General features: G+C 35.0%; 1 protein-coding gene and 1 long non-coding RNA gene across 2 annotated transcripts; both read right to left on the bottom strand.

Annotated features, from left to right (window-relative positions):
- Positions 1-2,749: 2,749 nt before the first annotated feature.
- On the bottom strand, positions 2,750-3,646 carry LOC141703618 (uncharacterized). The gene is made up of 2 exons (XR_012567615.1): positions 3,404-3,646; positions 2,750-3,295 (listed from the first exon to the last, which is right to left on the bottom strand). It is a non-coding gene; the product is annotated as an uncharacterized LOC141703618 (long non-coding RNA).
- Positions 3,647-13,605: 9,959 nt separating this feature from the next.
- Positions 13,606-16,011, bottom strand: LOC141703615 (uncharacterized). Its single transcript, XM_074507081.1, has 5 exons — positions 15,832-16,011; positions 15,046-15,409; positions 14,602-14,672; positions 13,880-13,978; positions 13,606-13,800 (listed from the first exon to the last, which is right to left on the bottom strand). Exons 1-5 carry the CDS (start codon positions 16,009-16,011, stop codon positions 13,705-13,707), a joined length of 810 nt encoding a protein of 269 aa, XP_074363182.1. The 3' UTR covers positions 13,606-13,704.
- Between the last annotated feature and the right edge of the window lie 569 nt (positions 16,012-16,580).

Below are 16,580 nucleotides of genomic sequence, written 5' to 3'. Positions count from 1 at the left end.
TGTTTCTATAAAGACCTTGGAAAATCAATTTGGGCAAATTGTCAATGCCTTGCTAAATCATCAGCCCGGTACACTACCTAGTGACACTGAAGTGCCAGGAAGGAAAGAAGCTAAAGAACAGGTAAAGGCAATCACTTTAAGGTCTGGAAAGGTTGCGAATCCCGAACAAACTCAAGAGTTGACTGTAGAAGCTGAGGCTGAGAAAGAGATCGAGCAACATGAGAAAGATGTGGAACCAAGGAAAACTACTATTGAGCACACTCCGCCTGAGGGTAATACATGGGAGAAACAGATCTATCCTCCACCACATTTTCCCAAGCGGCTACAGAAGAAAAAGCTAGACAAGCAATTCGAGAAGTTTCTGGAGGTGTTCAAGAAACTTCATATCAACATACCTTTTGCCGAGGCTCTTGAGCAGATGCCTATTTATGCAAAGTTTATGAAAGGTATTCTTTCTCGGAAGGTGAAGCTAGATGATTTAGAGACAGTCGCTCTCACGGAGGAATGCAGTGTTGTGCTGCAACAGAAGTGCCTCCGAAGCTTAAAGATCCAGGAAGCTTTACTATTCTGTGCACTATTGGAAAAGTGTCTTTTGACAGATGCTTATGTGACTTGGGAGCTAGCATTAATTTGATGCCCTTGTCAATCTTCAAGCAGTTGGACTTACCTGATCCCAAACTGACTTATATGACCTTGCAGTTGGCCGACCGTTCTATTATATATCCGTGAGGTATCATGGAGGATGTCTTGGTCAAGGTTGATAAACTCATCTTCCCTGCTGATTTTGTAATTCTTGATTTCGAGGAGGATAAGAAGATTCCCATAATCTTGGGAAGACCTTTTCTGGCGACAGGCCGCACCTTGATAGATGTGCAGAAGGGTGAGCTCACCATGCGAGTTCTGGATCAGGATGTCACTTTTAATATGTTCAATGCTATGAAATTCCCTACTGATAATAAGGAGTGCTTAAAAATGGAGTTGGTCGACTCGGTGGTAACATCGGAACTTGATCAATTGCTAAGGTCCGATGCCTTAGAGAAAGCCTTGTTGGGGAATTCAGATAGTGAAGATGATGAAGGGGAAGAACAATTGTAATATTTGAATGTTTCTCCTTGGAAAAGGAAGATTTATATGCCTTTTGAATCTCTTGCAATGGAGGAATTGAACAAATCTCCAAAACGCCTCAAGCCTTCTATTGAGGAAGCTCCCACTCTTGAGCTTAAGCCTTTACCTGAGCATTTGAGGTATGCGTTTTTAGGTGATGTATCTACTCTGCCTGTTATTATTGCATCTAACCTTTCAAGTAGTGACGAGGAAAAACTTTTGAGGATTCTGAGAGAGTTCAAATCGGCAATTGGATGGACTATAGAAGATATTAAGGGAATCAGCCCTTCTTATTGCATGCATAAAATTCTGTTAAAGGAAGGTAGCAAGCCTACGGTCGAGCAGCAAAGAAGACTTAATCATATCATGAAGGAAGTAGTGAAGAAGGAAATTCTTAAGTGGCTAGATGCAGGGATCATCTACCCTATTTCTGATAGTTCATGGGTAAGCCCGGTTCAATGTGTGCCGAAGAAAGGTGGAATTACTGTGGTAGCAAATGAGAAGAATGAGCTTATTCCTACAAGGACAATCACGGGGTGGAGAGTTTGCATGGACTACAGAAAGCTAAACAAAGCCACTAGGAAGGATCACTTCCCTTTGCCCTTCATTGATTAGATGCTCGACAGGTTGGCCAGTCATGAGTACTATTGTCTTCTGGATGGCTATTCGGGTTACAATCAAATTTGTATCGCTCCAAAAGATCAGGAGAAAACTACCTTCACTTGTCCATTTCGACTAATGACAGAGTGATATTTTTGATACAAATTTTTAAATTAGTGACTCATCTGAGTCAGTTTTGTAATCAGTGACTTACTTGATACATTTGCACGCAGTAAGTGACTTACTTGATGTTTAACCCGTTATATTTATAAATTCAACACTTAGTTTTTTTTATAAAAGAACTATCAAACATATTTTTATCACGTAAAAAGAACTATCAAACTTATTGTTATCACCATTCTTGACATTGTTTAAAGTACCCTCAAATAAAACTTGTAATTTGCATTAATTATAGATATATATATATATATTAAAACTTTTGACATCGACAATTTGAAAGGTAACTTACAATTTCTAAAGTGTCTCAATAATTTAAAATAATATTGGATATGTTCTCAAAACTCTGACTTAAAAATTAAAATGATATAGACTATAAGAAAAATGTAGAGTATGAGTGTGTATATGGTTATAAGATAAATACCATTATTTGATCTCAATGTTATGTGTAAAAATATAAAATATACTCCCTTACTTCCCATTTGTTTACACTTTTTTTTTATGTCACTACCAATTATTTATATTTCAAAATTTTTCAAAAATAGTTAAATTTTTATAATTTTTAAAATAATCACATCTACTACATATGCTAGGGATGGAGGGAGTACTCCTTCAACAATAGTCTAGTAAAAAATATGTATGAACTATTAATGTAAAACTTGACTTTGACAATTATTCTGCTTGATTATATGTGAACAACCTCGAGTTGTCCTTGCTGTAAAAGTGGTACACAGTGCTGCTGACAACCATTACGATTAAAATAAGAATCTGTAACTATTACAATAATATTAATTTGTTATAGAACTGTTGAATATAAAAGCAGCAAATGAAGGTACCTAATGCATATAAAATAGGCTCTGAAAAACCATAGCACACAACCTGGCTTGTATATAAATTACTCGAGGGATCAATTATTACAAAGAGGGAGGTTATAGATACCTTCCCGAGCACACTTTATTCTGTGGTGATCTCTCTTATAACACAAAGCTTGGCGAAGAACAAACACACTGATACAAATAGTAAAGTACGTAGTACATTTATTTTGATAGAATGCTACATGCATCCATCAATATTATTTGTTTTATTCATTACATCTATTAAGTGATGTATATTAAATACATCTTAGATGTTTAAATCAACCGGAAAGGACCAAGGATCATGGTGACACCATTCAACGAGTTAGCTACGATCCCAGTTACGGTAGCTACAAGATTTCCAACGGCGGGGAGGGTGGCGTTGCAGTTAGACAGAGGGGTGGTAACAACTACTCTACATTGGCCAGAGCCAAACAACAGAGAAATAATGTTGGTTAAAAGGCTTAGTACAGAACGGATAATCAAGGTAAAACCCCCTTGTGCATTTGTTGTTGTATTTGCCAAAGTTGTATTTCCGCAGCGCAGTTCCACCGACGCATCTGCATGTTCAAGTACGTGCTTTAACAACGACATACAAATTAAATATTGGTCTTTTATCTATATATAAATTATAGTTGAAGTGCACTGCATATTATATGTGTACTCACTAGGGAAAGGTGGGGGCATAGTCCCATTCATGGGAAGGGTGGTATTGACGGCACAAGAGACGACCCCGCTGGCTGTGATGGTAACGGTCGGTAAAAGGCTTTGAGCTTCAACAGAGGACGGAGCCGCCATGAATGCGGAAATCAAAACCAAGAGGCTGAGGAAGACAGAGCTGTTAAGGGAGGCCATTGATGAGTTTCCAACTTGAAAATGAGGAAAAACTAAAAGGTGTTTATATGTTGTTTTGATGGGAATTCAGTATTGTGGACATGCTTATTTATACTACTCTATCTGGGCTAGTGACAGGGTTGGCTGACATCAAAGCAGTCACGTACTGTTGTCTTTCAATAGGGGTCATAGTTTGAACAATATTGTCGTCTAAAGGCATGCCATGACAACTGGTGATGCAAATGACAAAATTGCCGCCCTCTATTCCCTGATCACTTTCAATTCAAATGAGGGTTTATCTAGGGCACAAATTAGACCCTTGCTTTTATGCAATTTTATTGAGCTGACTTATTGTTATTGATGGTGTTTTTTGTGCATATAATTATTAATAGAAGTCAAGTGTTTTTTTATGGTGTTTTTGTGTTTTTTGTAAAGTTCAAGGTTTTACATGATAAATGTCGATTAATAATATTTGTCTGCTGGGTCTGGGGTGTCGATCCTGTATATTGTATATGAGAAAATATTATACTTGCTACCATCAATCACCTAACTATTTTATTTAAAATAAATAAAACTTCACATATATACGGGAAAAAGTTTACTAATGTTGCAGAGTAATAAAATATAAAGGCCAGTGTTAGCCAAAATATCGGAAAATGGAGAGTTATCGATATTATTATCTAGAATAGGTGATTTTTCGCTTTTTACAGATTTGGTCAAAAACGAGTCAAAATCGGACGACGTCGGAGCTCTGATGGACAAAACTTGGAGTACTTGTTGAAATATGGTACTCTATAACAACCAATTTCAAAATTATTATAATATCTTTCAATTTTTTTATTGTTTACCCTCGAGTGTAATGAATTTGGAAAATCATGACAGTATATCCGATATTTTGTTAAATTTACAGTTTTGTGTACAGTTTTGAGCATTAGCATGCACAATTTTCTCATCCTCTAGAAAAGCTTCTTGTAACGACCGAGAAATTACATTTGTATTATATTATAATAATGATAAATTATGTGTATTATTATGTGATTAAATGTGTTAAGTCATTAAACCCTAACTGCTATGTGTTATGTGTTGGCTGTTTTGATCCAAACGTGTTTTGGATATTTATTGAGCATTTATCGTCAGTTAAATATTTTATATCAAAACCCGTACAGCTCAAAACTATGTTTTAAAAGCCCGTATATCAAACAAAATCATTGGCCCTATTTTATTTAAAAATGCCATATACCATATCGCTATTCTGAACCCCTAGACGTTTTGCAAATTGACCTTTTTCGCGAAAAACGACTTTTCCGGACCCCTTCGGGTACCAAAAACCCCACAAAAATTTCATTTTTATTTTTATATGATATGAAATTATCATATATCATTTTTCTTTGTATTTTGTAATATTCACAATTTTTGGGAATTTTTAGCATTATTTTGTATTTATTGGATATTTAAAAATTCAATATTAATACCCAAAAATTATAAAAATTTGGGCCAAATATTTTTATTAGGAGTGTAATTAGACCCTTAATTTTACTTAGGGGTATTATTTTCATAAATATAAAAACCTGATTTACTATTAATTAAATCAGTTAAATATAATTAAAAATCACGAAAATAAAAGAAAATTAGAAAGGGAATTAGGGTTAGGGTTTGTGAAGAACAGAGCAGGAGGATCAAAGCTGATTTTCATCGTGATTCCGGAGTCCAAATCGAGCGTGTGAGACTCATTTTAGAAGCTTATGATCTGTAGTTTTCGATTATGTAATTATTTTTGATGTTTGATTGATTGAATTGAAATTTGTATTTTCGGGTTTAATTTCTTAAATTCGGGTTTGCAGTTCTGTTAATTGTTTGATGATTCTGTTAGCATAGACGTTTAGATCGTCAGATAGGGAGTCGATTGGCACCGGTTTCGCGTTCGTTGGCTTCCGTTTCGTGCTCGCCGGAGAACGTCGCCGCCGCCGTGTTCTTCGTGTTTCCGGCCGCGTTTCGTCGAGAGGAGGACGAGGGAAGGAGGAGAAAGGTGCTGGGAGCGTTGTGGATTGAAACCCCAGAAGAATCGTGCCTGAAAAACGGAGTTTTGTCGTGGATTGGCCGCCGGAAAGCAGCCCGCCGGCGTCGGGTTCTGGGTTGCAGGGTTCGTTCTTCGTGACCCGTTAACCCGAGGTCGACCCGGTTTGCAACCCGGAAACGACCCAGGTTTGATCCTTCAGAACCCAAACTCTGTTCTGATTTTTGTGTTTTTGAGTAATTAATTATTTATTTATATTTTAGTAATTAAAATCAGTTTTAATAATTCTAAAAATTAATTAAAAATTAGTTTTAAATTCTGAAAAATAGTATTATTAATTTCTAAATTATTTTATTAAATTATAAATTCGAATTTATTTATTTATTTAATTAATTATTTAATTATTTATCTAATTATTTATTAATTATCCAATTAATTAATAATTGGATAATTAATTAATAATTAGGTAATTAATTAATAAATAAGAATTAGAAATAATTAAGTAATATGATTAATAATCTAATAATTAATTATTAATGCGAATAGTAATTCAATAATTAGAATTAGTATTCGAGCGATAGTTATTCGAATAATATTGCGGTAATTATTTATAGCGTATAATTAAATATCGGTAACTAATTGATTAGCGAATCGTATGAGTTTCAATAATAATATAATAGTTCGACAATTATGCGAGAATTGCGAGTAGCTCGTAGTTATATGAGTGATTAATCGTTAAGTTGGTTTATAATTCGAGTAATTCGTAGTTATTCGATAAGTAGCGTATCGGTTAATTAAATCGATTGATTATTTGTAAATAATCGATCTGATCGAATAAGTAATAATAATTTGTAATAAATAATAATAATTCCTAATAATTAGGAATTAATTATTTTAAAATACAATAATTATTAATTACTTATTTAAAAATATAATTAAGGATTGTTTAATTATAATTAATTATTTATAAATTAATTATTAATTAATTAAATCTTGTTTAATTCATAATAATTCAACGTTAGTCCGATTTGAGCGGAAACGAAGACCCCTAGACTCTGAAAAATGAGACGAATTCAATAAAAATAGTTGTAATTTATAATTTCTTCCGAAAAAGAGTGGTTTGGTGATAATTAATAGTTCGTAGGTCCTAATAGGGGTATAATTGAGTCGAATAAATCTCGAAAAATTATAATAAAATCAGATAGGACTAGATTAATGCAGGTATGAGTCTAGAATCGATTCTAAAAATAATTATAAGTCTAAAAAAATTGATTATGTGCTTTATGTGCTACGTGCTTTACGTTGATTATGTGAATATATGTGTTGTATAAATGTATGTGTATATATGTGAGTCAGATAGAAACGCATGGGTAGACTGATAAGGTTGCGTGATATCAATTCAAGATACACGTATATAGTAAGTTATCTAAACGACTATCTTTCCATGATTGGTTCAGTATTAGAAAGGCAGAGCAAGCTAGGATCAGAAGACGGTGAGTTGAACCAGGTTAAGTACGCGCAAGGCAAGTTTTTCCCCTATTCTAAATTCAGAATAGTGATTTATATTTCCTTTTATCATATGAGTTACCTTTGATAATCATTATTCATATACACTGTTACCCATTTATTATTGCTTGTTTCAATTTCATTTCGATTCTTGATTCCACCCAATTTATTGAATTCCCTATTCATATTTCATTCTTTTTACCCTTGTTACATATACTCTGGTATATCCTGGTGTTGGGATATATCAAAAGTATTCCGATTGTTCCGGATGCTAAGCCTTGGACTGGATGGTTACTATACGGGCTGGGTTTTACCCAGACCATTATTAATAGGCCATAGTTGCCTGAGTACTTTTTATGTTGGTTGGGTCTATGCAGTTGGGTATAGATACACACTATATTCTGACTGATCAGCAGGTTATAGTGCATATATTGGTTCTTGTTTCCAGTCTTGTTCATTTGGTACTCGCCAGCATTGGCAAATTACTATCCTATACAGATTCAGATAGTTGTTTCAACCAGCAGCTTATTGGTTCACATGTTTCTCTCTTATACTATATATATTGTTGCAGGCTTGTTGAGCAATTTTGGCCCATCCCCTTTTATTGTTATTCCTATTGTTTTACAGTTAAGGTAGAGAATGAAACCCATCAGGACCCGCATAGTCAAGAAGCGAGTCAAGCAGCGGGACCCTCTTATACCAAGAGTGTTCCTTCCCATTCCCGAAGAGAGCTTTGAATTGCCAGATCAGGTGTAGCAGGAAAGTAATGTTGGGTTGAATAAAAGTCTTGTGTAGTTTGAATAAAAGTTGTATGGTGAGATTGTAGATAGAATAAAGTTTTGTAACAAAGAGAGTTCTTGAGACAGGTTTTATTTATTTGGGTTTGTAATAAAGTGTAGTATGTGGTTCTTGTTTTCAACTCAGACCTTAAAAGATCCTGAGTAGTATTAGTTCGGGGTAATTATTATATTTATATTCCGCTTGTACAGGTTTAGTTGGTAATTGTTGTTAATAATGCCCCAAATCTATACCCCGGATTTGGATGGTGTTATACTTCTGATGCAAAATCTCAATTTGACATGACTATGCAATCCAACATCGTGATCATGTCATCATATCTTTAGTAGAGTGATCATGTCTTTACTCTTCTCACGTCTCATTATTTCCTTGATATGCTCCAAAAATTCTCATACATTTGTCTCCTCCACTTCGAACAAACTCGGTCTCAATTAGTTATCATCTAGAATAATAATTGCGACGACTTGTTCTATATATCGCCATGGTGGTACTTTTAAAGGGAAAGACTTTGATGGAACTTTGTACTTCACATTCTCGTCTAACATAACTTTTAAGTATAATGGTATCACGGAAACCAGTTCGAACCAACCATGATAAAACTTTTTTAGCACAAATTTGAAATCGCCATCACAAGACTAATGTGTTGTAGCAAGAGACAATGTTATTCATATGATGACTTTAAAACAACTTTATTCCCAAAAGGATATAAGACATACTCCATGTTATTATTTTTGAAGTCTATTGTCTTACCCTAAATTTTGTGACACCAATTCAAATCAAACTGATATGGCGTATTGATTACTAACTCATATGAATTCACGTGAAAATTATAAAAAAACTGCAACATTCTTGTAATTCAAACTAGCAATTAGTCACATAATTTTCACTTAAGGTAGTGACAACTAATAGCTTACTCCAAATAATATTATTTGATGTGACATAAATTTGTAGAGGCAACTTGATTTTATTAACCATATACCTCAAATTAAATTTATCATGATATTTCTAAACTTACCACAATCTCAAAAAATTGGGGACACACCTTACATAATGACTGAATTAAGTTTTAATGTTGCAAATCATAAACCTTTCCATAATTGTTCAAGGATTGATTATGCACGTCTTCAACATGTAGGTAATCATTCTCCTCATCTTCATATACACATCGAAACTCACTTTGTTGTTTTCTTCTTCATCCCCATCCTTGTTGTATTCTTTAATCACATCAATTTCATTACAATCTATAGGCATACAATTTTCAAAATCCAGTGTCCCACACACTTCTCCAACTATCTCTGAACCTTTCAAATCTTTGAAAGAATTTTTCCGCAATTACATAACCAAGCTATTTTCTATCTTCCATATCAAACAAGCCACCCGATTTTTTTGTTGAGCACATTCATCGAACATATTTTAAGGATTATTGGGTTCATATTATTCAACTAAATCATCTTCTTCCTTGCGCTTCATATATCTTGCAATCATAATCCTCCGGTAAAAACATCTTCAACATCAACAGTTTCATCTATCGCCATATTTTGATCGGTTCTTTCTTTTACCTTTTCTTCTGCAAACCAGTTTATCCCACCAAATCACAGCAACACTCTTTAACCTGATAGTTGCCATCTTCACCAGTTTGATCACAGGTAAACCCATAACATCAAAGAATCTATCAACATCAATATGCCAATTCAGGAACTCATCAACTCCTAGAGACCCATAGAATAATGGTATAACAGCCTATATAATATAATTATCATTAAGCCGACAACCAATATTTGACTCCAAGTCAGTATTCTCACCAACATGGTATTTCCTGCTTCGAGGGACTCGATTTCGATCAAATTTCTCATCGCTACGGTGCTTGTTTTTGTTATTCCTTTTGAATGTCAATGTATCGACTCGATCTGCGAAAACCATCAGAGCCACGGTTAAAGCCGTTGTAGCCTCTCAAAGAACTTATTTGATAATTGTTTCTCCCACAGTGAATCAGGTAAAGAAGGGAAAGGAAAAAGCTTGCTTTGATGCAACTGACGCAGAACGAAAGCATAGAAAAAGCAAGCGTTAATCATCGCATGAACTCTTTCACGAGAAATCCTTAAGCACCTTGAATCCACAAGGCAATCCTTGAATCTACAACGGTTTCTTGAACCCATTAGAAAGATAAGAGAAAAACTCCTAGAATTTTAATTTCAATAAAAGATTATTAATATATTCAGTACAAGAAAACGTTAAATAGACATCACACATTAGATATCAGTTACTAATGCCACTAATGTTAAAAGATGTAATAACATCACCCCGCGTTAATCTAATGTCTTTGTTGTTTGAAGACATCAATTCTTTATTAAATGATTTTTAAAATTGGCTAAAAAAATTTAACGAGCGCCCACTTCAGTTTATTTCCCCTTAATCAAAATTGTGGAAATTTTCCCTCTTTGATACCAATTATTTCCCCCACACTCTCTCTCTCTTCTCTCTCTCTCTCTCTCATCTCTCTCCGTCTCTCACTTCAATAAATCACTTGAACAACCACTCACCTCTACTCTACTTACCACAACCTGCACTCACTTATGTTCCACTCCCCTCCGCCATGTTCAACTCTATTCGATTTGTCAAAACTCGTCTCACTCACTCGATTCGTTCGAGTAGATACTCAATTCGATTTGTTCGAATCAGTATGCGGGTAAGATAAAAACTTCATGTGTAAAATTGGATTATTAGTTCAATTAAGTTTTAAATTGGGGATTTTTTAAACTGAGAACCCTAATTTCTTTAATCTTTTTTTCTTACTTTTAGTTGGAGATTTGTTTGACTTGATTGAGGATTTGGTTGCCATGGTGGGAAGGAAGGAGATGAGACTCACAATTGGTAGTATTTAAACATATTGTGGGACATAGCATGGGTACAGTGTCCACTACAACAAAGATAACTAAATTCCATCCCTCCCCCCTCTCTCTCTTTCTCTCTCTCTCTTCCTTCATACGCAGAACGCCATCACCTCCACCACCATTAATGGTGGCTTCGTCAGTTCTCCGATTGCTTACAACACACACGCACACACTCGACCTAACCCGAACCCACACACAGACTCACACACCCGAAACACACACACACACAATTCGCACAGCACACACAATCACCATAACATCTCTCACACACCATAACACACACACAATTTGTAACAAAACTCGTTGTCAGTGGTGATGGGTTATGGCGTCGGTCGAAGCAGGGGAGGGTTGTGGTATTTGTGAGTTCCAGTGTGTGTTACGCATGTTTCATGTGTCAGTTTTGTGTGTGTGAGTAAAGCGTGTGTTTGTGTGGGTCGATTACGTTAAACCAACAGTCGAGATCCCCTCCAGAGCTATGATAATACATTATTGCAGGTTTACTTCAACCATAGTGTCTTGAACCTCCTTCTAGAACTACTTGCAACCCTAAGTATTGTTAGCAAAGTCAAGTGGTAATGGCGGTGTTGTAGCAGCGGAGGGGGGAGAGAGGAGAGAGAGAGAGAGAGAGAGAGAGAGAAGGTAGGGAGATAGAAAGGTAGGGAGAAGCAAAACGGAGGGTGAAATGGTGAGATATGGAGTTGCCGGAATTTTTTCCAGGTGGTGGCCGGCGGTTGCACGGTTGATGGGTGTGGGTGGTTCTATTTTTTTTGAAACATTTTATGTTAAAATCGACCGATTTTGGTGTAATTTATTCAGGGGCGGGAGATTCAAATTTCACAAAATTTTGAATTTCAAATTTTAAATTTTATAAAAATGACCAAAGATTCGTCGATTTTATATAAATTCCCGCAAAACTTAAAATCCACCCTCTTAAAAGCCACCAACATGCTTCGGTCGATTTTATACTAAAATCTACCGGATATGGTCTATTATAGCTAAATTCCACCAATATTTGGTGGTGGATTTTAGTAATTTTGTTGTAGTGGTCCTTTTATTTTGTTGTATTTTAATCTTTGTTTTATCATATAATCCAAACTGATACTTATTGCTTAATTTAGGAAGTAATGTATATTATATATTTAAGGTATGCTACAATAGTGATATGTTTTTAATGTCAAGCGAGGACAATAGACTACTGAAAAACACAGCAAGCTCTCTTCCGACATTCACTACTAGAAATATGGGATCAGCCATCGATTCTGAACCGATATTAAAAAAATACTGAACCGATGTCTTCACGTGTGATGTTAAATGTCATCAGCCTTTGACATCGGTTCACAGCCGATGTCTATTACAGTGCTATACATCGGTTTTAAGAATAATTCTGATGTCTTTGCAACAAATTTCAGCTTATATTACAGTATTTCTAGGTGAATATGAGTATATTATGGGGTAATTATCCATTAAAACATGAAACCTACAAGCTCTAAAAAATATTTTTTTTAAATCTTTCGAACAAACCGATGTGAAAGTCTAGATTAGACATCAGTTATGTTGTCTGACCGATGTGAAATGGTCCATCAGACATCGGGTACTTTTATCAACCGATGTAAAATACTGGGTTAGACTTCGGTTTCGTTCGTTTTGTGATGTTAAATCCTTTTGTTTAATATCAGTGTTTTTTTTAACCGATGTTTAATCTTTAATATTATAAAATTTAAGACATCAGCTATTGAAAATTCGATGTTATTTGGCTTAAAATACATTGATTTTTTTACAGAACCGATGTCAAATGACTATTTGACATTGGTTTTTGTAGTTCTTTTTCTGTTAATATTGTTTCACCTGATGTCTTTTGTTCATTTTAACATCGGTTTTAAATTACCATTCTGATATGTTAATGTACTGTAAATTGCATATGCCATCCTGGTACTATTAATAGCCCAGGGAACCAATTGCATTTTCAACCAAAAAAATACCAACAATATGCAATACATCCAACCAAATTTGTAAAAACATAGAGGTATACATTGATACCAAATTTACTAACATTCATTCCAACAAGAGCTCAATTCGGACATTACTTTCCAAGTCTAAAATAAACATCCCAACTAAAAATAATAAAACTCAAATTCCAAAGTTATTACATCCAACATTCTAAACATATTTGACTAGTTAATATGTACCACCAGATAGTATCTGGAGGTAGTATCTGGAGGTAGACATCATCTGGAGGAAGATTCCTATAATACCAGATCCAACAGTAAAGTGAGAAGTGATACAGTAGGAAATTCCACTGGGAAAGTACTTACATTGGCATCAGCTGAAGAACTTGGAGGCTCCCTACTAGGGACGGATGGAGTTTGTTTATATGAAGAAGATCCACTCGGACATAAAACAGTTGACTGGGAAGGCTTTGATTCCCCTCGAGATGTCATGCCGTAGTGAGTTGGGAGTAGATGAATCCTATCTATTAAAAAATGTCTGTGTCTAAAGCACAACAAAATTAGAGCTAAGCTTTCAGTTCTCAATATTGAACTTGTATTGATTCAGTGCAGGGCAAGCTCAGACTTTTATACAAACTCTAGGCCATGAAATGAAGGAACTAACAAAATGTAAAAATGCTGAAACATTATCAAAGGATAGACAGTGAATATATCATACAACATTGTAAGTTATATATATAGCGCCATCTTAATAAAAGAACATTCATGTGGGGGTACAAGGTACCTATTTAACCTATTTACACTTCATGCATGACTCTGTAAAATTATATCAATCTCAATAGTAAACATGCACAAAGATCGTGTAGAGCATTGATAAAGTCTGGGAATTACAAGATGTATAACATTACAGGAAAGCATCCTATAAATCTGATTAACAAATTAACTATACTTTCAGTCTTTTACCCTTTTATCAAGATTGTCTACATAAGTTTGTTGTTCAATTTCTCAATCAAAAGCTTTTTCTCCTCTTCTGGCAGAGAATTGAATATGAAGACCGACTTGTCACCAATATCATCCTTTAGTGGCAAACAAAATCTGTAAGAAATGGCATAAAATCTATTTTTTAAGAACATCTGGAATAAATGAAGGATTTACCTTAATTGGCTGAGTGAACATCCGTCCAGCAAACACCACAAAGAGCGCCATCCACAGACCAAGTAAAGTAGTCTTAAGTCCATCATCCATTAGACCTGTCTGTATTTCCAAAATAACCCATAGTCAGCATAGGAAGCATAGATGGTGCAATAATTTACCATCTCAGACTTCAAAAATAGATACATATTTTGTCTATTATGCATCAGAACTAAATACATTCTTCATTTATGATAGACAAATAAATGGTGTTTATAATAATATCATGTGATTACTCCAAGATGATCGAGGATTAGCAAAAGCACCATATAGGTTAAAAGGATAACTTGTTTACAAAGAACACATTGCAATTGAGCATCTCAAAGTCCGAAGAGAGGAAAAACTTTTCCAATTCACACCTTAAATAATGAAGTACTGAGTTTAATGAAAACATTAGCAATTTCATTAGTTCAAATCAAACAGCAATCATAACTGAATACAACTGAAAATCTCAATGAATTTAAGGAGGTTTTATTTGTGTTAATTATAAGAAACTGCTTGTGGTTCTGTTTTCTGTTACATGAGAGGTCTGGAATTACTCTAGCAGATAGGTCAAGGTTTTTGATCAAATTCCTATCAAAGTTTCCAAACTAATAAGCGTCAGTGTACAACTTCAACAAAGTAAATACTCATTATTTTAACAAATGTTCAAGAAATGGAAAGGTTAGTTGGGTACGGAAAATTACCAAGTGCCCTAAAAGAACTGCAGGAACTACAAATGTAAGAACTCCAGCTTCCAACTTCCCATAGCAAAGCCCTGGTCCATTAATAAAAGGAATCGGTATATCATTTGACATGATAAATTAACATTGGAGACACCTAAACTAATATAGCCCCTGCACATTATACTAATTCTAAAGATCGCTCTTGATAATCATTATCTGAAACACTCAACCTGGCACCTGGTATAGAGCTGAATATTATTTAAGAAACAACAGTAAAAACTGTGTTCATTTTTCATTTCAAGCTTCGTTAATAAATAACTGACCTCTATAGATATTATATTCAATAGTTGAGGAAAAAGTAGCCATCCATTTCATTTGTAGAAAAGAATCATACACCAATCATTATTTTAAATATAAATATCAGAAATTACGAATCAAGCACACAACAAAGAATGAGCAAATTACCTTCCTTAAAGACAAGCCCCGTGAATGCAGCAAAGAGTGGACCAATAAGCCAGACAACAGTTGGGTGGTTGACTACATATTGTACCAAATTCTGACCAGCTGGTTCAGCAAGGGTGAAACTGGTTGCTATCGATCCTAAAACACCAAGGCCCCATAATAGTTGAAGAGTGCGCTTAATCTCAGTTACATAGATGTGGATCAAAAGTAAGGATAGTCCTAACCCAACAGCACCAAGTGCATAGAAGAAATCAAAATTTGGTTTGATCAGATCTGTGAGGAAGGAATAGTCAGGCGGGAAAGCCGTGGAAGCGGCAAAGACAAAGGAGGTAGCAGCAGTCACCAAGCCTGATCTATATAAGATAACCTGCAGAGTATGGAAAAGGTTGAACAAGGAATACCTACTAATGCGTAACACTTCTTTTTTTTATAAAAAAATGGATCGACAGGCTTACAGCCTAGCGAACACCCATCTTGTCTTGATAACAAGAGGTTAAGGGTTAAGACCTCAGTGGGGGCAGGAGTGTGCATATTTAAATTCATGCATATGACTATTTTTTAATGGACAAAGATCTATAATGGCATCATAGTTTTTCGAAGTACCAAACCAGCCAATGTATATGCACAAGGAAAACGATAAGGAATGGCATAATAACAGCGACATGAGCAATTCAATGTTTGGAAAATTTCCATATTATTTTTTGACCGTCAGCCCTTTCAATTTCCCCAAGAACAACTTATTTCCCGAACCCGATAGATTTCGATACTTAAAACAGCAAATAATTTTACGAGATCACCGTATGTAATAGGCAATGACACCAGAACATAAAAGTCATCCTCTTGGTAAAGATGGGTACACTTGCAAAGTTTGCTGAATATAAACACAACAATTACCATTGATGTAGGAAGATGATGACGCAAGAGCTCATTACGGAATTGAGGCCCAATGTGAGTATACATCTCCAGCATGGTAAGGATGCAGTTATTGAATAAAAATCAAAAAGTCATCCACAAACCATAGTAATTTAGAATGCCAAGTCCAAATATCCAATGGATTGTTTAAGTTGAAAAAGGCAACAACTATTTCAACATGTTACCGAACATAAAAGAAATGTCAAATTTGTTACATCTAACTTCAAAATGGCTGAAATCGTAAACGGTGTTATAACATCAAGTTAAAAGCTAAAAAATAAACAACTGGCCACAAAGAACTGCCATGACATACCCACCATCACAAAATTCATCACAGATTTTGCAAAATCTGAATAGTAACGCAAGAGAAACTATGTACCTTATTATGCTGTCTACCTCCAGATACTAGCTCCAACCTCCAGATACTAGCTCAATTTCAAGTTTAATTTGCTCTAATTTGAAGCTCCAAATCTTGAATTAAAATTGGGGCTAAAATTAGGGTTTCGGAGAAAAGAGAGAAGAGACGGTTAACAGAGACTAAGGTAAGAAGAGAGAAGAAAGGTAAGAAGACTAAGAGAGAAGGAGGGGAGAGACGAGAGAGGCGAGGGTCGGGGAGAGATGAGAGG

The sequence above is a fragment of the Apium graveolens genome, unplaced genomic scaffold (genome assembly GCF_009905375.1).
Source record: "Apium graveolens cultivar Ventura unplaced genomic scaffold, ASM990537v1 ctg6847, whole genome shotgun sequence".
In the NCBI taxonomy this organism is placed as follows: domain Eukaryota; kingdom Viridiplantae; phylum Streptophyta; class Magnoliopsida; order Apiales; family Apiaceae; genus Apium; species Apium graveolens.
The sequence above is the reverse complement of the archived record's forward strand: the minus strand, read 5'-3'. Positions and strand labels throughout refer to the sequence as shown.